This window comes from Diceros bicornis, chromosome 40, assembly GCF_020826845.1.
Source record: "Diceros bicornis minor isolate mBicDic1 chromosome 40, mDicBic1.mat.cur, whole genome shotgun sequence".
Lineage (NCBI taxonomy): Eukaryota > Metazoa > Chordata > Mammalia > Perissodactyla > Rhinocerotidae > Diceros > Diceros bicornis.
In genome coordinates this window covers 16,508,462-16,531,355 of record NC_080779.1, presented here as the reverse complement: position 1 = coordinate 16,531,355, position 22,894 = coordinate 16,508,462, and the positions used below count along the sequence as shown (strand labels likewise).

Genomic DNA, 22,894 nt, shown 5'->3' with positions numbered 1-22,894 from the left:
GGTTGTTTTATAATTTTATGAGATTTTCCATCCACTAAGTCATTGGTAATACTTTCCTTTAATTCTTTAAATTTGGTTTCCTTTAGTTATTTGAATATATTTATAATAGCTGCTTTGAAGTCTTTGTCAGCTAAATATAGCACCTAGAAATACTCGGAGATAGTTTTTATTGACTGCTTTTTTTCATGAATATCAGTTGCATTTTCTAGTTTCTTGGCATGCTTTGTAATGTTTTGTTGAATAGTGGGTCAGGCGCACGTGCAGCTCCACATGGCAGATGGTGTCAGCTTCTTCTGCAGGTCACCCATGCTGTCAGGGTTGGAGGCAATGAGAGACAGATGTGAGTTTGTTTGTTCTCACTTTCTCCCACTTCATTATCAGCCTTTCTTCATATCGTCTGGTCCTGCTGACCTGAAGCAACTTCAGAGATATGTAGGGACAACAGCCTTCCATAGACTTCTCCCCCAGCTCCCACAATTGTGTAAGGTCTCATTCTTATAATAAAGCCCTTATTCCATATCACTCATAGTGGTTCTGCTTCCTTGATCAAACTCTAACTGATACAAGATCCCAATTCTCTATTAAAATTTAAACTTCATCTTTTCATTCATTTTGTCCATTTCTTTTACTAGTTTTAAAGACATACTAATTACAGTTACTTTGAAATCCTTATCTGCTAACTCCTACATCTGGGTCATCTCTGGGTTCTGTTTCTATTAACTTCATGATCAGTCACTTTTTCCTTCTTCTTCTCATGTCTAGTAATTTTTTATTGCATGCTGGAAATTGTGAATGATATGTTGTAGAGGCTCTGGATTCGTTTCTCTCCCTGTAAAGAGTGTTGAGTTTTGTTTTGGCAGGTGGTTACATTCCTGGCAAATCACACAAATCTCATTAAAGCTTGCGTTTATGCTTTGTTAAGGCAGGTCTATTTTAGCTTTTTCCCTTATTTACAGAGTGTAGCTCTTCTCTTAAGGCATGGTCTTAATCCTAAAGTGTGACCTTTCTGGGATATCAACAGAAAGCCAAAGGTGGCTGGGCCTGAATCTCAATATTTCCTCAGAGCTTTATGACCTCTGAAATCTCTGTTCAGCTCTTACCTTCCCCAGCAGATATTCTTTGCAAGCCTTCCTGGAGTCTCTCCCTGCTCATGCATGGTCTAATAATTGACCAAGGACCCAAGGAATATTTTCGTGTAGGTCTCTGGGGCTGCTCCTTTTCTGTGGCTCCCTCCATTCCAGACCCTTGCCCCCTCAAATCATGGCCACCTTAGCAGTCCAAAACTTTGATCTCTGTTTCCTCCATCCAGTGTGACCACCAGTGGTAGAAGGTTTTGCTATCCAGCATTTGGGAAAATAAACCCAGGGATAAAGATAAAATGAATGTGGGGATCATTTAGTGTGATTCTCTTCTCTCAAGAATCATTGTCCTATATTAATTGCTGTCCGACAGTTACTTTACATATTTTGTCCAGATTTTATAGTTGTTTTTAATGGTAATGTAAGTCTGATGCCAGCTACTCCATCATGATTGGAATCTTCCTTTTCTGCACTCAAAGGGGCTGAGAGAGGTAATGGCACTTGTGTGGTTAAAAATACAGATGTATTCAAACTCACCCGTGTTTCTGCTTGGTCTCTGAGTGTGTCATTCGGATTTGCAACGAATCCTTTCTCTGTGAAAATAATAGAAGCTACAGACCTTACTGAGTATCTTAAACAGGCAAAGAACACTGTTCTAAGTGTTTTACATGAACTAATTTATTTTAGCCTCACACTCACTCTGTGACATAGGTACTGGTATCATTCCTATTTTATAGTTGCAGAAACTGAGTCCTGTTGAGCCTAAGTTACTTGCCCAAGGTCACATGGCTAGTAAGTGGAAAAGCCAGGATTTGAATCCAGACATCTGACTACAAAGCCTGCACTTAATAGCGCACCACACTACACTGCCATTACAAATGATCTCGATCTTTTTACAGTTTTGTTATAAATATAAGTTATAAGAAAATCACCGTATTAGCAGAGCCTTAAAAGCTACAGCTTTTCCTCCAAGGCAGCATTTGAATGTGTAGAATCTGTCGGCTCATTCACTTCTCTTGATGAAGTTCCCTCCTTTGCAGTCCTCCTGCCTCTACCTCAGTCCGACCCGCCCTCATCTTTCACCCAGGCTCTTCTCTGTCCATATCAGGGGTTTCTCTGCCTCCAGGCTTGTTCTCTGAGCAGCAGGGCCTGAGAGAAAAGGCAGCAGCTAGGCTAAGGAGTGCTGGTGAGGACCGGGGCCAAGAAACCCAGCTCGACCATTGGGCTAGAGGGTGGGCCACCTGAGGAAAGAAGCAGAACCAAGAGCTGGAGCCCTCAGTTGGGGATTGAAACTTTATAAGGAAGTTCTTAGCCCCAAGACTGGTGACTGGCAAGGAACATGCAGACCTCAGGCAAGGCAGAGGCCCCCAGGAGCCAATGTGGCCAGGGCGGGAGGTGGACGGGAGGCAGCAGAGGTGGAGCACACCAGCCATCTGTCTGTGGCACTGCCTTCAGAGTGAATTCAAACCCAGCTCTGCCTCTTGCCAGCTGTGAACACTTGGGCACATCTCTGAAGCCTACGTTTCTCTACCCTTAGATCCCTAAGTTTCTCTACCCTTTGAATTGATTTTCACTTTATGGAACAGAAAACCTAAGTAATGGTGACTCAAATGAGATAGGGGTTGTTTTCTCAAGTAATGAGAAGTCCAGAGGTAGGTAGTTGTTAGGTTTAGTTTGGCAGCTCAAGTCATCAGAATCTAGGAGCCTGTATCCTTCTCTCTGGCTCTAGGTACAGCCATCATAACTCCATTCCAGAAAGGAGTTGGTCGAAATGCTGAAGAGGTGTATGCCAGCTGAGTCTGTCCCATTCCCTTTAAGATGGTTTCCAAGGAGCCCCACCCAATGACTTCTGTTTACATCCCATTGGTCCAAACTGTGTCACATGGCCATCTCTAGCCACAAAGGAAGCTGGGAAATGTAGTTTTTTAGTAGAGCACATTGTCGCCCCTGACAAAATTAGGATTCTGTTAGAGAGAAAGAAGGGAAGAACAGATACTAAGACTATGCAACTGGAATTCTCTACCACAGGGTAAATGGCGTTATTTCCTCCATCGTTAAAATTGACTTGAGGATGAAACCAGGTAATTCTTGTAAAGCACCTAACAGATACCTGGCTCAGTAAATGGCAGTGAGTATTCTCGAATTTGAGGAAATTTCTAATGGCCTATCTAAGAAATGTCTTCACAAGGAGGCTGACTCCTCTGTGAAACACTCAGCAGGACCACATACAGAGTAAGGGCTCAATAAATACTTGCAGCATTGACTTGTCTAAGCCCCACCCAAGGAGAGATCCATCAGTAGAAGCTGATGAGACACCATCTGAAGACTTTTTAAAGCCCTATGTCAGAGAAAGTTGACTTGCTTTACTTGGGCCTTGGACCTAGATACTATAAAGGGAGTATTAGTGCAGACACTGTTGCTTGTCTGCCCCAATCTACCCCTTACCTTCTCCTTCTCTAGAGAGTTCTGGTTTTAGCCCCAGGTTCAAGTGTCCCCCTTCCTCCTTCACCACTAGCAGAGCTCCTTTGCCCCAGGGGGTGGTCTTGATTGATCTGAGCCGTCATGTTTGTATTAATTAAGGTAGATCAGGTGCTATAACATTGAGACCCCCAAAATCCAGTGGCTTAAGGACAAAGTTTATTTCTCTCTCCTGTGACCATCTTGAGGTGAGTGTTCAGATTGATGGGTGGCTCCACTCCATGTAGATACTCAGGGCCCAGGTGCCTTCCATATTGTGTCTCTGCCAACTCCTAGAGCTGTCACTGTTACACGGTTAAAGCTGGACACCACTATGTCTGGGCTCCAGCTGTGGGAATGGGGAGGAGAAGCCATGCCCAATGCAGTAAGGGCTCCACCCAGAAGTTGCACACTTCACCTCTGCTCACATTCTGCTGGAGGGAACTTAGTCACATTCCCAGGCTGTGGGGGTTTTGGTCCCAAGCTACATGTTCAGGAACAGCTCTGTCTATCACCATGGAAGGGTAGAATAGATTTTGGTGGATGACCGGGGGTTTCTGTCACTGTCCACCAGCAAAAATCTGTGCACATCCTTCTTCCATGTACAGGACACACTTCCTCCCTCCTTGAGGTAGATAAGGTAAGAATGGGAAACACACAGTAGACAGTGGTCCATAGCAGTTGTTAAATCCCGCTGAATAGAAATTGCAAATACAAGCATCATTGCTGTCAGAACGCTCCCTATCCAAACTCAGGAATTGAACAGATTCTGATAATTTTTTGATATACTTTTTCTTCATGAACTCTCATAGTTGTTATCCAAAACTCAGGAATCTAATAGGTTTAGATAATGCATTACACTACTCATGACCTGAACCCACTAAAGTCATTCTCACTATCTGAATCTAGGAAATGTGTGGATTTGGAGAGTGAGGATTCTTGGGCTACCCGCCCTGGCAGTAGAAGGAGAAAACTCAGCTTTCTGCTCTCTGGGACCACCTCCTTGTCCACTGTCCTCCACAGCCCAGCCTCGCCCTCCAGGAGGGCCTTCCTTGTGCATTCTCCTCTTGGCACATTTGAAGCAGTGTTGGGAAGTGTGCCCTCCCTTGGGGCCACAAAGCTGTCCAAGTTTTCTGCTGGTCAAGGTGGGAGGGCCAAGAGTTTTTCCAGATCTTGATTAGTCACAGGCTGCTTTGGGCCAGGCTTCTGGTTTCTACCACAATATAAGTCCCTCAAAGACTTGGTTGATTTCTGGTCCATTTGCTTCCGGTCAGTTCTGTGTTCAGTAACTGCTACCAAAGTTCTTTTCTGAATATTGTTCTTGTAGCTGTTTTATTTCTTGGCTTCCTTGTTCTAGCGCTCTCTCCCCTGAGGGAGGCCACCTTTGTTTGGCTTGATGTTTGACTGACAAAGCTTAAAGGGCCTTAGAAAAATGCTTTTTGCGATAGTCTTGTCTCTGTTGTTTGGTCCAAAAGCAGTTCGCTTTTGCAACATTGTGAAGCCTTCAATATCTGGTATTTCCCTCTTCCCTTCCACCTCAGTTTTCAAAATAGCCAGCTCTCATCTGATCTCATCTCCTTCCTTAAGGAATTTTTTTAAAGTTTATTTCTTTCTCCCTTAGCAGCTCAGGATGAGTGTTCCAGATTGGCAGGAGGTCTGTTCCATGCGATCATTCAGGCCCCCAGGTCCCTTCCATCCTGTAGCTCCACCCCCACCCCTGCCGCTCCCAGGGTTGTCATGACCTGCATTGCTGAGGCTGGTCATTAGCATATCTGGGCTCCACCTGGTGGGAAAAGAGACGAGGGAATGAGGAGGAGATGCACTCGCTGTCTTAGGGCCTCCGTCCGCAATGCAGCACTCATCACTGCCACTGGCCAGAACATAGTCACATGGCCACGCCTAATTGCAAAGGGGTCTGAGAAATGCTGTTGCCAGCAGGCAGCCACGTGCTTAGTTAAGACTTTTTTACTGTAGAAGAGAGGAGAACGAGCCTTGGTGGAGAGCTAGCAGTCTCTGCTCAGCGGTGGTCTCATCCTCTTGCTAGCAACTGTTTTAGGAATGGCATGTGAAATAATTCCAGCCAATGAAACATGAGGGATTGTTCATGAGAAGCTTAACGGAAAGTCTTCCTCACTACAAGACAGAGACATGGGAATAGATGGTCCCTTCTTTCTTCCCAGGACATTGTCATGTCAGGATGTGATGTCTGGAACTAGGCATCCATCTTGTAATCATGAGGGGAACAGGCTGTGGATAAGGTAGATGCTCTGAGGCTGGCAGTGTAAGTATATACAAGAACCCAGGTCCTTAATGATACCACTGGATCTGAGCTGACTGCCCCCGGAGGCGCCTTCCTGCTGGATTTCCTTTATGTGACATGGTACATTTCCTTATGGTTTAAGCTAAATGAATGGAAGGTTTTCTGCTACTTGTAGCCATAAACCTCTCACATTTCATCTGAAGTTGGGCCGGAACAGAGACTGTGTGGATGGGTTCAGGGGTGTGTTTGATTGGAGGGCTCGGGCAATACCATAAGATAAAGTGACCTGGTGTCACTTTCTAGGTGGCCCTGGCTCCAAGGAAGCAGGCTCCTCCAGGAATAAGGTCCCTCATGTGTGTCTTGGGATACTTTCACATCCCTCAGCTTTTCAGATTCTCATACTTCACTGTGTGACAGGCAAGTAAATGTCACCAAGTGACCCCATTTTGCAAGAAGGAAAGGAAGGCTCAGAAAGGTGGTATGCCTTGACCAGCCTGCCAACAGGTTAAGGTTGGAACTAGGGACTCGGCCCTGGTCCTCCTGGACTCCCAGTCCAGTGCTCTTGTTAATGACACCAGGACAGCCTCTGCTGAAATAATTGGGGAAAAGGCATCATCTGACATCCCATCAATTATTTCATAAAATACTTATACAAGGCGGGTAACACCTGTATCTTCAAGAAGCTTACAGTCTAGTGGGAGAGCAGAAACAAACACATGAGCAAATATCTAGGTTCACATTGTGATAACTGCAAAGATGGAAAGGGATGGCGGCCATGGTAGAGACTAAGGGGAAGAAGTCAGGAAAGACACCTGTGCAGAAGTGACATCTAAGCTGAGACCCAAAGGACAAGTAGGCGTTAGCTGGGTGAGGAGCAGGAGGAAGGGCCTACAAGGCTCAGGGAAGAGCATGCACGGAGATCCAGAGGTGGGAGAGTCCTGGGCTCACTTAGGTACCTGCAAGTGTGGCTGGGGTCACGTGAGCAAGAGAGAGGAGGAAGGCCCGACCGCGCAGGTCTAGAGAGGCAGGGCGGTGTTGAATTAAAATTACAGGTCTGGGGGACCAGCCTGGTGGCCTAGTGGTTAAGTTCACACACTCCACTTCAGGGGCCCAGAGTTCACAGCTTTGGATCCCAGGCGCTAGACCTATGCACTGCTTATCAAGCCATGCTGTGGCGGCGTCCCATATAAAGTAGAGGATGGTGGGCACGGATGTTAGCCCAGGGCCAATCTTCCTCATCAAAAAAAAAAGAGAGGAGGATTGGCATTGGATGTTAGCTCAGGGCTGATCTTCCTCACCAAAAGAAGATATATCACAGGTCTGGATCTGGACTGCTTGGGTTCAAATCCTAATGCCGTGATTTATCAGCTGTGTGCCCTTAAGCAAAGCATTAACCACTCTGTGCTTCAATTTCTTCCTCTTATCAAGTCTCTAGTTGATTGGGAGCTGTGAGGAATGAAGCAGATGAGTTGTGTTGAAGTGCCTGGTACGTGGTGAGTGCTCAGGAGATGGCAGCTGCTCTTACGGGGCTTGTTAAGGGTTTTGGTCTTTGTTCTATGAGTAATGGAGGATGCATTCATCAGGACCCTCGTGGTTGCAAGGGACAGCAACCCAACTCACACCGGCTTAAGCAACAATAAGGATTTATTGGCTCATAAAACTGAAAGATGTAGGTTTAGATGTGTCATCAGGCACAGCTGGATCCAGGCACACAGCATTGTCGACTGGACTCAGTCTCTTTCTCTCCACCTTCTGCTCTGCTTTCTCGTGAGGTGGCTACATTCTCAGGCTCGCTACATGGTGGCAGGGTGGCTACTAAGCTACCTTAGTAAAAGAGAGTGCCTCCTTCCTGCTCGTCCCAGGGCCAATCTCATGGAGGTCTCTCACTGTCCTGGCTCCCATCTGGGGCCCATCCCTGAGCCAATCACTCTGGCAGTGGAGGGTTGGTGTGGAGTGGGGAGAGAGGAATTGACACTGATCGACCAGTTATATCCCCAAACCTCTGAAACCACTGGTGTGAAGCTGGCAGAGGCAGGGGGATCTACAAAAGGAATTGGGGTGCTGTTGCCAAATCAGAGAGAGGAACGCCGAGCAGGCCAACACAACCAGTGTGGAGTCAGAGAGCTGCTGGATGTTTTAAGCAGGAGAAGAACGGGGTCTGACGTTCGTCTTGAGATGCCCGCTCTGGTTGCTGAATGGAGAAGAGACAAAAGGAGGGCAGACTGGAGGTGGGGAGAGGCACTGGGGCTGGATGTCAGGAGTCCAGGAGAGAGGGACAATGGCGTGGCCGGGATGGTGGCAGTGGGGTAGAGATGGATGAGAAAGAATCATGGTACCAGATCTTGGTGATAGACCAGACAGGAGTGGGGACAGGCGGACTCTAGGCTAAGGGCCAGGGTTTTGGCCTGAGCAGCTGAGGTAGGGAGCGCAAAAGAGGGGCAGGTTTGGGGAAGACTGAGAGTTTGGCTTGGCTGCTCTGCTTTGAGGATCCTGGGGACATCCACGGGGAGGAGTCCTGGACGCCTTTCTTTGGGGTGTGGAATTCCACTCTTGGGCATTCTTGTCTGGTTCTTATGAAATATGAGAAGGATAAATACATTGAATAATGCCTACTCTGCCCAGTAGAATGCACTAGAACCAAGGGAGGCCTGCCCTCCAGGAGAGTCAGGATAGGAACAACTTGCTGAACTGTTTGCAGGGAATGGGTACCTTGGACAGCATGTGTCCAGCCCAATCCCTCCCTCAAGAGTCAAAAGACCTCCTGAAATCTTGGGCAGCTAGGCGGTCAGGAAGAGTAGGCTGGGGGCATCCAATGAATGATGGTCAAACTGACAGGGTCCCAGCCCACAGGAGCTGACAGTGTCACCGTGGTGAGAAACGAGGAGCACGAGATGACACGGAAGATGTCTGGGCAGACAGCCGACACATGCAGAATGGTGTGGCCCAGGCAGCAGAGGCTGTGAGGGTTCAGAGAAGAGGGTTAATGCAGGGCTGGCATAGTCTGTGGTGGCTTCCTGGAGGCAGAACTAGAGTGGCATCATCAATATTCCAGGCAAAAGGAAGACCATGACCTCAGGTGTGGGGTGCAAGCCCAGGTTTGGCCCCAAAGCAGCAGGGTGTCTGAAAATTTCTAAATTAGACCAGGACACCAGGGCCTTCCAGGGCCTCTCAGACAACCTGAGGTCTTCAAGAGAGGGCTCAGGGCCCCCTAGCCTTCCCCCATCATCTGAAGAAGAGCGAGTTGCTCCCTCCACATTGCCCCTCGTCTTTCCCTACCTCTGCGGCAGCCCTCAGCGCCCTGCCCGGCAGGGATTTCTCTGTACGCGCCCCTCCCCTCAGCCTTCCTCCTCCCCCAAGGCAGGGAGCTGGCAAGAAGCACTGTCAATACCCAGCATGCTCCCTACCACATGCGGCACTTGGGGGATGCTGGGGAGGGGGTGAATGCATGCCAGGGCAAATGACCCCCTGGGAGGGGAGCTAGAGGCAGCTGGGAAAGCCCTGGCCTGGCACTTCATGGGTGTGGGGAGGATGCACAGGGCTTGGGGGCTTGTCTGCCAGCTTCCCTCTGCAGGTCCTGGGGAAGAGGGGGCCGTGACGGGAACAGCAGCCCAGCCTCAGTGGATCTGGATTGGCCCCAGAGCTGGCAGACCCCAAGCTAGTGAGCGAGCGGGGGAGTCGGCTTCCCATCCATTAGGCCCATGGCCCGGGCTGCTGATGCCGAGCGGACATTGTGCTCTCAGCCCTGGTATCCACTTAGGCATCGTTAATATTTTACACTGCATAGCCAGGGGATCGATGTCTTGTTTATAGCTCAGTGTTTATGGGTAGTCATTGAAGCCTTCGTGGGGAAGATGCTCAGGAGCACCAGGGGAAACTGAGGCAGGGGAACAGGGTTGGGGCAGTCTTAGGAGGACCCCCGAGATGGCTTCCTTTGCTTGCTGGGTTCTCTACTCCCTTATCTCACATCTGGCACCCTGTACACCCTCAGCTCTGAAAAAACATCATAAGGGGCCATCAGAGCCCGTCACACGTGCCAGCCCTTGTCTCATTCAGTATTTTACAAGCTCCTGGGGAGGCTAGATTATCATCCCCATTTCATGGATGAGGAAACAGGCTTAGAGAGGTTATGTACTACTGGAGTCTTAACCAGGCCATTGCCTGAGGTTTGGCGCTAACTAGCTGGGACAGAGGTTAGATGTCGCTCAGCACTTAAGTGCATAAATTAGATTGCAGGAGGCTCGTTAACCTTTCTAGACTTTTACACACTCGAGCAGCTCCTGTGCTCCGGCAGAGCCGTGTTCTCTGACGATGGTTAGCGTCTCTGCTTAGAACTCTTTCCTTTGGTCAGTGGAGACTCGCCGCATGCCCACTTAAATGGAATTGAAAGCTGTGCATTTACAGTTCTTTAAAAATGTCTCCAATAACTCAGACCTTTAACCAGGTGTGTTAAACAGTGAGGTTGAACTGCACAGGCCGAAAGAAACGCGGCGGCCTCTCCCCTTCGGTTTCCACCGGAAACTGTGGTGTCCTGGGACGGCGTCTGCTCTGGAATCCAGCAGGCCTGGGCCATACCTGTGCCCCCTTCCACAATCCACCCTCTAGGTCTTGGTTTTCTCACCTGTAAAATGGGAGGAGAGGAATGCCCCCTGGGGGAGCCCTTGAGGATTACAAGGAAACCTAAAGTCTTGGCTCATGTGCCCGGCTCCGGAAGGGCCCTCAGCAGCGCACGTTGCGGTTTCTAACCCGACCTGGGCACCGAGTTCTGTGCCTGGGGCGCAGAACACGCTCAGTGTTTGTTGAATGAATGACCGAGTGGGTAGCATAGGCTCCATAAACGGAAACTGCTATTTTTCACGCCCTAGATCCAAGCAGGGCTCACACTCACAGGCCTGGAGCCGGGCGGGATTTCCCCCTCCACTAACACACCCGGAGGACCGAAGAACTTGGTGTTCACAGCAGCCCGCACTTCCCGCCCTCTGAAGCGCGGGGCTGGTGAGGACACCCGCGGTGCGCAGCGCCCGCTGGAGGGCAGCCGAGAGTCACGGCTTCAGCCCTCAAGTCCCAGAGTTCGGGGGCTCAGAGAATCCTGGGCTCCGCCCTGCCACGCCCCCTCCTCTCTCCTTCGTTTCTCCTTCCTTCGGCGGCTTTCCTTTCCTACCCAGGGTCCCCGGGCAGGAAGACAGCGATCCACAAACTAATTAGCACTCCCTTGCCCAGCCTGCGCGTAGCACCTGGCATCCGCTTAGCTCTTTCCCACAGCCGGAAAGGCAGGCACCAGCCCCTCTTTATGGGGGAGGAGGCTGCGAGTCCGACCAAGGTCACGCTGCGAAGCCGGGACTGGAACTCAACTCCATTCACTCGAATGCCAAAGCCCACACACCCTCCTAAAGCCTCGAGCGCACGCGGGTTTCCAGAACCGGAGAACTTTGGATACCAACTTTTACATTTTCAACGGGGGCCAGACCAAGGCCAAATTCAATCTCCGGCCGAGGGCTGATGGTTGTGGGAAACACCCCGGGGCGAGAGGGCTTCCCGGATTCTCCGAAGGCCACCTCTGCGCTGGCCGGCCAGACGGACAGCGGCGGTGGACAGGCTCAGCAACCCCCGGCCAAGAGAGTGGAACCCCGACTCCTCCCAGAGAGCGATGCCGCGATTCCCTTCCTCTCCGACCCCGAGCCCCCACCCTGCACAGGCAGTTGGGTGAAACCGCCGACCGCGCGCCCTCCCAGGGGCTGGCCGGGTAGCGGAGGCTGCGCGCCAGGCTCCGTCCGGGGGCTGGACCTGCGGGGCGGGGCCGCCTCCCTCCGCCCCTTCCCCGAGCTTGTGCGGGGGGGCTGCAGGGGACTCCTCCCCGGGTGGTCGCCGCGCCTAGGCCAATGAGCGCGCGGGGAGCCGCGATGGAGGCTGGGGCGGCCGGGAGTGCCGGGGATCCCCGCCGCCGCCGCCGCGCCCCCGCGCCCGGGACCCCGCAGGGCTGGAGAGGGGGCGAAAGAGGCGCGGCGCCCGCGCCGGGCATGGAGGCGCCTCTGGCCTGCGCCGGCCACCCGAGCTGCGCTCCGCGCCCCCGCCGCGCCTCGAAGTTTGCCGGCTGACTCGGAAAGTTGCGCTCGGGCTCCGCCGCCGCGCCGCGTCCAACCTCCGGGCCGGCCCCAGCTCGCCGCCGCCGCCCTCCGCGGGCCCTGGCCCCGCCGACACGCGCAGCCCCGCCTGCCGGGGGCATGTGAGCCGCGGCCTCCCCAAGAGGCCGGGCGGGCTGCACCGGCCCCGGTGCCTCCCGAGGCAGCGCGCGGGCGAGGGGCACGCCCCGGCCCCAGGCAGCCCGGGCCGCCATGGGCCTCCAGGGCATGGAGCTGTGCGCCATGGCCGTGGTGGTGCTGCTGTTCATCGCCGTCCTCAAGCAGTTCGGCATCCTGGAGCCCATGTCCATGGAAGGTAACGCGTGGCCACCCGCCCCTCCGCTACGCTTTGCCGGGGGCCAGCGGTCTGCGAGGAGGGAGCAGCACTTGCGCTCCGGGGCGCGGGTCCGCGGGTCGGGCGAGGAGCGGCCCTCCGGCACCTGCGCCCCGCCGCCTGAGCTGCCACCCCCTCTCGACTCCGGAGGGCTGCCTGAGCCTGAGGGGGCAGAGAGGGCTCGGGCTCCGAGGAGCCCCAGAGGGGACGGAGCCGTGGCGCTTGGGGTGGGTGTGAGCGAGATGTCGGGTGACACCTTGAGCGGGCATCCCTGGCCGTCCTAGGCCCGCCCGTCCGAGCCGCCCCGGTCGAGCACAGGCGGCTTGGGCCTCCCGGTGGCGGGAGATGGCGCAGGGTGAAGATGACAGGAAGGACCCTTAGCCTAGGGCGCCTGGCGGCGGCGGGGAATAATATGAGGCCTCTGCTGCGTGTTGAGGCCGTCCCTTTCGCCCCCTATCCCACATCCAGTTCCCCCTCCCCAGGCAAGGCTCGGGCCCACGGGATCAGCAACCAAATCCTCAGGCCCTGCTTTTCTGTCCCAATAAAATACTCACTAAGGAGACAGACCCAGTCTTAATCAGACACTGACAGCCTCCCTGGGACCCCGCACAGGTGCCCTCTGAGCTGCTTTCCAATCCTTGGTACCTCCCTGAGACTTCTGGGCACGTTAGGAGGGGAGCGCCTCCAGGGCACACCCATTCTGAAGGGGACCTTGACCCACCAGGGCTGTAACTTCCCTTCCCCCCAGTTCCAAAGAGGCAGTTGCATCCCTGTACTTCTGGACTGTGGGGAAGGGGCCAGCCTGTCCTGTTCCTGTCACCTATGCTCCCCTGCTGTCCTCTCAGAGGAGGATGGGCATCCTGCTTGCCTCAGCATTCTGCTGACCTTGCCAGTCTCCAGCTCCTGGGACTGAAACCCAGAGGCCCAGGGAAGGGAGGGAGGAAGAACCTGCCCTTGCCTCCGAACTGCCCCGCAGCCCCTCCGGCCTGGGGATGTGCCCCAAACCCCTGCCAAGGGCTGCTGAGGGCAGGAAGGGGCACAGGGCCCAGAAGCAAGGCATTCCCTCCATTCTGCCTTCAGAGTCCAGGGCTGGCTCTTTACCTGAAGTCCATGGCCATGTGCCCCTCAGAAGAAATCGGGCTCCGTCACGCCTTTTCTAGGTGAGTTCATGAGGCCCAGAGAGGAGGGACTTGCTCAAGGCGGTTCTGAGAGGTGCCACTTTGAGCTGTAGACTTTACTTGGAGAGGAAAATTGCCCAGGCTGGGCCTGCACTTGACTGGATGCTGACCCTGGCCGGGGCAATCTATGACAGGGACTTAGTGGGAAATGCAGGTGCTTAGGATGAGGAGAAGGAATGAGCATCCCATACTGCTGTGCCCCTGAGGCCCCCTGCCTCCTGCAGGGCACTAGCCCATCCCCTGTACCCTGTCCTTTCCCCACCTGGAGTCTGTGGAGGGGGTGGGGGGTGATTCGTGCTCAGGGAAGCCATGTCCCCTCCATTTCTCTTCCCTGTTTCCAGGGCCCTCCTAGGACCACCAGGGGCCGGGAGCCCCAGCCAGCCTCTCTCTACTTAGTACTACAAAACCTTCCTAACTGACCCCACCCGCTCACAGGTCTGGGCCGGTCTGGAGTTTGCCTTTGTGATTTCTAAGGAGAAGGGATTTCTTTACAAGGTGGATAGTGTGCACAAGGCTACAGATGCTTTATTCAACCTGTTAAAAACCCACTTCAGGCTCTGATGAGTTTCTCTTTTCTGGTAGACCAGCCCCCTTGCACTTCTGGGGTCTTAACACAGTGGGTGGAGCACAGAGCCTCAGAGTCAACCAGGTCTGAGCTGGGATCCTGTCACCCACACATACTAGCTGTGAAACTCCCTTGACCTTTCTGAGCCTCAGTTGGACTATCTGTAAAGTGGGGTCAATAATAATCCCTACCCCATAGGGCTATGGCAGACTTGTAACTAGTCAGTGGGGCTTTAATGGCCCCCAGCACCATTCTTGGTGTATAATAAATGCACAAACTTCATGAACCATTGGTCTCACCAATAATTAGCAATGGAATGATTACTGGTAACAACAGAACTGATTTCATTGAAAACATTCTGTCACTCATACAGGCCTCCCCTGCCTGCGTCAGAGGGAGGGAGTTCTAAGTTCCCGATGTTACGTGTTGATGGGGAGCAGTGCCCATTAAGTGCCTGGAAGGGCCCATTGGCAGGCAGTGTCTAAGGGACTGTCAGATAGGCTGTGAGGAGCCCAGACCCTTCGGTCCCAGCCTGAATGAGAGCTGGCGCTGAGGGAAGGAGCAGGTGCCCAGCTCCCCTCCAGGCATGAGTGCAGGCTGTTGTGTGTGTCTCTTGTCCTCTCTGAGCCTCTGTAGTTCTCATCTGTAAGAGGCCAGGGCTAAGATGCCCCTGGGGATTGTAAGAAACTAATGGATCCAGGTTCTAGGGCTGCAGCCTTCTAGAAGTAGGTGCAGAAGTCAACAGGCCTTCCTCTGTCTGCCCTGGGCCTCCTGTCAGTCTCTGTCTCTGGGCGACTCTGTGGGGTTAGTTCCAGCCTGGTTTGGCCACTTGCTTCCAGGGTGACTTTGGTCACCTCCTCAATCCTCAATTTCCTCATCTGTAGAATGAGGATAATAACAGAATATTTTCCCCTATCCACTTCATAAGCATGTGGTGAATGAAAGCACTTTGAACCAGTTAAAAGTGGAGCTCAAATCTGGGGGACTCATAGGGTGGGGCAGGCCAGCAAGAGGTGAGCCTGGGCCGGTGAGCCCCGGGGCTGGTCTGCAAGGCTGGTACAGCCCCGACTCCAGACCTTCTTGTCCACGTCTGTGGCCCCAGGCTTGCCTTTGCCTGCTGCTTCTCTCCTCCCGGTTCAGATTTCCTAAGGTCTAGACTAGTGGCTCTCAGCTGAGGGCAGTTTTGCTCCTGAGTGGACATTTGTCGATGTCTGGAGACATTTTTGATTGTCACAGTTGGGGAGAGGGTACTACTAGCATCTCATGGGTAAAGACCAGGGATGCTGTTAAATGTCCTGCAGTCACAGGACAGCTCCCCCACCAAGAAGGATCAGGCCCAAATGTCAGTAGTGAGGTTGAGAAAACCTTGTTCTGGAAGGAGCACTGGCTGGGGGTTGGGACAGCTGCTTTTCAGCCCTGATTTAGTCCCTGACATGCTGTCATTAACCTGGGCAAGTCGATTGTCCCATCTGAGCTGTTTCCTCGTCTGTAAGTGGGGGGTTGGATTAGAGGCACCATCTCCCCCGGGAACTTTCCCTGATCCCTCTGGCTTCCCGCCCCCTGGGGATGTGTTAGGCGATGCTGTCCTGAAATTCTCTATGTCCTCGTCCTCACCCAATGTGGGCTCTCCGAGGGCCCCTGAGCTAATGACCCCAGAGTGTGCCCAGCACTGCCTGGCAAACAGCAAGTGTCGAGTAAGTATAAATTATATGCCATTGCCAGCACACACTTATTGGGCACCCATTGTATGCCAGGCAGTGTGAGGCTACCAGGAGCACAAGTATTGTGGGGTCTTAGCCCTCCTTTTAGGGCAGCCCTGGGCAGATGCCATCTGAGGGGAGGGTCCCTCTGGCTGGAGTGGGGGCAGGCAAGCTGGCCTGTGAGGGCCAGAGTAGAGGTGGATGAAGAGAACAGAGGTGTAAGGGGGAGAATGGGGGGTGCCCAGAATGGAGGTATGCATGGCCCGGCCCACCATCCTGCTCCTCCCCCCATGGGGTGGCCCCAACCCTCTGCAGCTGCTGTCTGTGCAGCACAGGGGCCTGGCCTTGCGAAGTTGACCTGGGAGCCTGGTGGGTCCACAGCTGACTCTTGGCTTGGAGTAGGCCAAGGGGCCACCGTGACTCCTGCTCCTTCCCCCCCAGCACCCTCTGCTACCTTTGTTGGGGGCCTGGTGATGCTCTGCGCATCCTGGATGCCCTTCCCCCTGGCACGGTCCACCACTCTTTGTCAACTGCAAGTCCCTCAGGACTCCTGCAGCCCCCGGGCAGAGTCTCCAGATCTGAGATGCTGATGACAGCAACAGTAGCCAGCATCTCGTGAGCGCTCTCTGTGCTAGGCACTTTGTGCATATCATAATTTTGTCCTCAACAGCAGGCCCATTTTATAGATGAGGAAACTGAGGCACAGGGAGGATGCGTGACTTGCCCGAGGTTACCCAGCCAGGGAGTGGCAGAGCCAGGACCTTTCCGAACTCAGGCACACCCATCCTGGATGCGTCTCTAACTCCACAGGGCCGAGGGGCCGTGGACACAGCAGTTCATCTCAGCCTCTTACAGAGCAGGTGTCAGGAGCCCAAAGTGGAGGCAGCCGTCTGGGTCCAAATCCAAAGTGGGAGAAGTCTCCCTCGTAGAGCCGTTGTGGAGACTGTGTGTGAGCGTGTACAAAGCTCAGAGAGCAGTGCCAGCATAGAGTACGCACTTTGTGGGTTAGCTCTCGTCATGTCTTGCCAAAAATGTCCTAGCCCAGAATCCCCCCGGGCCACACATCACTAACTGTGTACTAGAAGTTAGTGGGAGAGGAGGGTGCACTTGACAGGCCCTCCGTCATGGTGGGCGTCCTTCATCATGTGCTCTGTAAGGTCAGGGTACTGGGTCCCACGTGGTTGGAAGGTGCTGCCTGCGGGCCTCCTGGACCAGGCTCCGGGGAAGGGAAGGAGAGAGGTGGGCTCTGCGTGGGTGGCTTCTGCAGACAGAGAGGTGGGTGGAGCCCGAAGCCGGATGTTGCTGTGGGCTGGGGGACTTGGGCAAAGCCCCCTCCTTCCCCAAGTCAGGGCCTTGACTGTTGCATGTCTAAAAACAATCAGTGGTTTCAAAACGGCTAAGCCACGGAATCTCAAATGCAGTCTTACTCAGAGGCCCAGTAGATAGAAGGGGCACTGCTCTGATTGAAAAGGGAGTCTTGCCCCACAGGCCTCCCCTTACCCCACACCGTTCCTGGGGTTCCTCTGTGGGACCCCAAGGTCTAGGAGTCACCTGACCAGCAGGGACTAAGTGAGGGCTGAGATGCACCCGTGGGTTCAGGAGGAACTAGAGCCAGTGGGCGTGAACAGCACTTGGGAGTTCTGAGCAAAGGTGGGTAATGGCTGAAGGCGAAGGAGGCTCCAGAGATGTCATGGCCTGCAGGGGAGTCTTGAGAAGGCGCCAGGGGCAGCCCAGGGAGGCTTCACCGGGCTCATGCGTTGGGGTAGACCAACAAGCACCCCTCACCCAGTAGCTGGTGCCTCTTAGCTCAGTGAGTGAAAGATGTGGAGCCACCTCTCCCAGAGCCCCGCAGGTGGGCCTTGCACAGAGGCGCTGCCTGGAGTGCAGGACAGGAACCTGGCCTGGGACTTCACGTGCTGGGAAGAAGCCCAGTTCATCATCCATCACCCTGTTGTACGACTTTGGGACATTCAACTTTAAAACAACTTTAGAAGGTCATCATGCTTTCAGTCCCTTGACAAAGTGCTTATTTGATAGAGAGATTCAGTCTTTATTGCTGACCCCTGGTTGTCAATGGATACTTGTTGGGGTGTCCAGGACTAGCCCCTGGAGAGGACAGAGGAGGGCGGAGCCAGGGCGGGTAGAAGGGAGGGAGACAGTAGAAGCAGGTTGACTTCACAGTTTGGTGAGCAAGCCTCCTCAGTGTGTGGAGAAAAGCTGTGCAAAATGGCTCTTTAGGTCCATTAATTGCAGCACAGCCTGTAATTGCAGGAGGTGGGTGTGATGCCTATGGCAGCGCCTAAGAGATCCGGCTGTGTTTCCGCTGCAACAAGCCACAGAGCGAGGAACCCTTGGATTTCTCCTGTGGAAGAGCCAGGAGAGGCCCCGGCATCCCCTGGAAGCACGCGGGGTCCCCAGCAGTGGGCTGGACATGATGGGAGTCAAGAGGCAGGAGCCAGGTTCCCTGCTTCTGAGCCGGGTCCAGACAGTTCCAGGGTTAGGCCAGAGGACTGTGCAAGGGACTGTGGAATCAGGCTCCTTGAGGAAGGGGCAGCCAGCACCTCAGGAAGGAGGGTGGGGAAGGGTCCACAGACCCAGGAAATCAGGTGGGCCTAGAGAACTGGGACATATTTCCCGAGCCAAGAAACAAGAGAGAGTTCCTCTGCCTGTTGTGTTCTAAACACCCAGCAGGATGGAGTTGCCATCAGCTGAGCTGGGGAAGGCTGTGGGTGGGGCAGGTTTTGGGGGGAAGCTAAGTTTGGACATTTCCATTTGAGAACCTCCTAGACATCCAGGCGCAGGTGGCAAGCAGGCAGGTGAGTCTTGAGCTCGGGGAGACGTTAGCCCTCATCCCCCAACTGAGGCTTGACTTTATAAGGAGCTTTCAGACTTTGCAGGTTTAATACGTGGAATATTTTTTCCTCATTGTTCTCATATGCATTTTTTCGTGCTAATGATTTTGAACACCTCCGTGTGCGCTTATTAGCTTTTTCAGTTTCCTTACCTATAAATTGCCTATGTATATCCTTTGACCATTTCTCTTAGAATTGCTATTCTTTTATTTTCCAAGTGTCCGATGTTTAATCCAAACCAGAGGTGTGTTCTCTCTCTCTCACTCTCATTTTCTCTTGCTCTAGGGACTCTAATTACTTTTAAACATTTCCATTAAGCTCTAATAAATGCAAATATGTATATATTTGATATGCAAGTGACAAAGAATAATATAATGGACACCAGTGAGCCCATCCTTCCCCCAAGAACTAGAGCATCACCAGCCTGCCTCTCTCTATGAGTTCCTCTCCTCTTCCACTCTGTAGAGGTTACCACCAGCCAGATTTGTGCTTTTCATTCCTGGATTTTCATTTTTATTTATAATTTTATCTCTTATGTATCCCTACAAATGTATTGTTTGATTATTCTTGGTTTCGAATTTTATAAAAAACGGAATCATGCTGGTCTCCTAGGACTGGTTTTTCATCCAACAATATGTTTCTAAGACTCATCCATATTTCTGGGTGTTACTATAGTTCATTCATTTTTCACTGCTGTATAATATTTCATCCAGTGGATGCCCCACAATCTGTTTATCTGCTCTGTTGTCACTGGACATTTGGTTGATTCAAGCTATTGTTACTGTAGAGTGCGCCAATGACTACTCTTGTGTGTGTCTCCTGGGCATTGAGTTCTCTAGCATGATACCTAGGGGAGGATTACTGCACCCTAGGGTATGCAAACGTATACATCATTAGTATGAAAATGCAAACGGTTTTCCCCAATCATTGTACCAGTTTGCACACTCACTAGCGTGTTTAAAAATTGCCATTGATCTGCGTCCTCTCCAGTGCTTGGCATTGTCAGCCTTCTTACTTCATTGCTATTATTTCCTGCCGATCTAGGAGGTGTTTCATTCTCATCATAATTTGCATTTTCCTATTTATTAATGAGGTTGTGTTTCATACGTTTATTCATCTTTCCTGTTCCCTTTTCTGATGATTATCTGTTCTAGACATTCTCTTTCATCGGTTGTAAATACTGCACATTGTCTTCTCCCATTCTGTTGGGTGTCTCTAACTGGCCCTTTGTTGAACAGAAATCCTTAATTTTGATGTAGTAGAATTCATCAATTTTTTTCCTTTATGGTTTGAACTTTTGAAGTTTTAAGAAATCTTTCACCATCTTTGGATTAGCAAGAGATTCCTTCACATTTTATTTTAACTCTGCAGCTTACCTTTCCCGTTTGGGTCTTTAGTTCACCTGGAGCCCACTGTTGCACGTGGTGTAGGGAAGGGATCCCTACAGATTGACGTGCTGAGCCGGTTCTCCCAACACCCCTTGCTAAACAATCTGACCTTTCTCCGAATCTTCTGTGAAGTTCCCTTTCTACCTTGGTGTCTTTTTGAGCTCTCTGGTCTGTTTACTGGTATGTTTGTCTGTTCTTGTACCAACCACACAATTTTTATTACAGTGACTGTGCAATATGTATTAGTATCTTATAGGGAAACTCCCCCTTTACTCTTCCTTTCTAGATTTTTATGGATTTTTTTATTCCTCCATATACATTTCAGAGTAAGTTTATTGAGATCCTTAAAAGTCCAACTGAATTTTAAATTGGTATTGTGTTAAATTTACACATTACTTTGGAGAGAAATGACATTTTTATAATATTATGTGGCCCTATCTAAGATGGAATGTAGCGTTTATTCAGATTATCTTTCTCTATAAAAGTCCTTGGAGTTTTGGTTAATACTTAGATACTTTTTAGTTTTTATTGCTATTATGTTTTCTAGGTGGTTATTATGGGTGTAGAAAATTGCTATTGATTTTCATAAATTAATCTTGTATCTGGCAACCTTATTGAACTCTCATGTATATTGATTCTTTTGGTCCCTCTAGGGACCATGTCATCTACAAATAATGTTAGTTTTATCTTTTACTTCCCAATTCTTATGCTGTTTATTTCTTTTTTGAAATTTCTTTAGAGCATTGTCAGGACATCAATTAGTGGTGGCTGTGGCCAGCCTTGGCTTGTCCCAAATCTTAAAGGGCATGTGTCTGAGCCTTTGCCATTAAATCTAATATTTTCTGTAAATAAATATATGATTTGCAAATACAAACTGCATCAAGTTAGAAAGTTCCTTTTGATCATAGTTTGCTAAAAGTTTTTGTTTGTCTATTTTAATTATAAATAGATGTGGACTTGATCAAATGCCTTTTCTGTATTAAGGTATTCATATGCTTTTCCCTTCTTATACTCTTACAGATAAAATTTTCTTGATCGTAGTGTACTTTTTTTTAATTCAGTTGGATTCAGTTAGCTCACATTTGTTTAAGGTTTGCATCTATGTTCAAAAGTGAAATGGGCATATAATTTTCTTTTTGTTTGTTTATTTTTCCAGCTTCGTTGAGATATAATTGACATATAACATTGTGTAAATTTATGAAATGATTACTACCATAAGGGTAGTTAATACCTCCATCATCTCACATAATTACCGTTTTTTTGTTGTGGTGGAGATGAGAACATTTAAGATCTACTTTCTTAGCAGTTTTCAAGTACACAAACACAGTATTGTTAACCACAGTCACCGTGCTGTACATTAGATCCCCAGAACTTATTCATCTTTGACCAACATCTCCTCTTTTCCCCCACCCCCCAGGCCTTGGCAACCACCAATCGACTTTCTGTTCTATGAGTTTGGCTTTTTTTAGGTTCCACACATAAGTGAGATCATACAGTAATTGTCTGTCTCAGTCTGACTTATTTCACTTAGCATAATGCCCTCAAGGTCCATCCATGTTGTCACTATAGTTTTCATTCTTGTATGGCCCCTGTATGATTTAGGAATCAAGATACTGTAGTGATCGCTGGATTAGCAATATGGAGATTACTGGTGATCCTTTTAAAAGCAGTTTTCTTGGAATAGTGGGGCAGATGCCCCACTGGAGTAAATCGAAGAGAGAATAGAAGGAGAAGAACAGAAGACCGTGAGTTAAAGAACAAGAGAGAAAGGCAGTAGCTTAAGGGGACAGTAGGGTCAAGGGAGTTTTGTTTCCTTGTTTTCTTGTTTTTTCTTTGTTTGGGGTTTTTTGGTGAGGAAGATCAGCCCTGAGCTAACATCTGTTGCCAATCCTCCTCTTTTTGCTTGAGGAAGATTGGCCCCGAGCTAACATCTGTGCCCATCTTCCTCTGTTTTGTATGTGGGACACCACCACAGCATGGCTTGATGAGCTGTGCATAGGTCCACACCCGGGATCCGAACACGTAAACCCCAGGCTGCCAAAGCAGAGTGTGCGAGCTTAACCACTACGCCACCAGGCTGGCCTCCTTGTTTTGTTTTGTTTCAATGGAAGAAAGCAGCAGGTTTAGGATTTTTGTTTTATTTTATTTTTTGGCCCTCAGGCACAGAAGATTAAGTTAATCATATTCTTTGGTTCATGAAACAGTATCAGTCTTGACTCATTTAAAACCGCTTGCTTTCTTTATTTATTTTATCCCCTATTTCCTCCCTCCTCTATAGCAATTATTCTAATTTTTATTTAATTTTTATGTTTTCTAATTTATATACAGAACAATTCACCTTTCTTGGTGTCCAGTTCTCTGAATTTTGACAAATGCATGTTAATGTAACCACTACCACAGTCAAGATATAGAACAATTCCATCACCGCAGAAAACTTCCTCCTCCTGCCCCTTTTGTAGTCAATCCCTCCCTTGCCCCCTAGCCCCCAATAGCCCCTGAAATATTCTCCTTCCCTCTGATTTCTCAAATTTTGTCTTTTCCAGAATGTCATATAGTTGGGGTCATACATAACGTAGCCTCTCGAGTCTGGATTCTTGCACTTAGCCAATGCACTTGAGCTTCATTCACGTTGTTGCCCGTGTCAAAATTTGTTCACTTTCGTTGCTGAGTAGTAGTCCTCCGTGTGGATCTCCCACAGTGTGTTTATCCGTTCACCAGTTGAAGGACATATGGGTTATTTCCAGGTTTTGGCCATTGTGAATAAAGTTGCTTTAAACATTTGCATAAAAGTTACTGTGTGAATATAATAGGTTTCATTTCATCTGGGTCAATAAACAGGAGTGGGATTTCTGGGTCATATGTATGTTTATAAGAAACTGGCCAGCTGACTTCCAGAGTGGCAGTCCCGTTTTCATTCCTGCCCGCAAAGTATAACAGTTCCCGGTACTCACATCCTTACCAGCAC

At 50.5% G+C, this 22,894-nt stretch overlaps 1 protein-coding gene across 1 annotated transcript in view; it reads left to right on the top strand.

Moving 5' to 3' along the window:
• Positions 1-11,732: 11,732 nt before the first annotated feature.
• The window catches only part of KCNIP3 (potassium voltage-gated channel interacting protein 3), a 28,670-nt gene continuing 17,508 nt past the window's right edge, over positions 11,733-22,894 (top strand). The window contains exon 1 of the mRNA XM_058534560.1: positions 11,733-12,228. Coding sequence (XP_058390543.1) covers positions 12,126-12,228 — 103 coding nt within the window. The 5' untranslated portion in view covers positions 11,733-12,125. The remainder of the gene's footprint in view (positions 12,229-22,894) is intronic.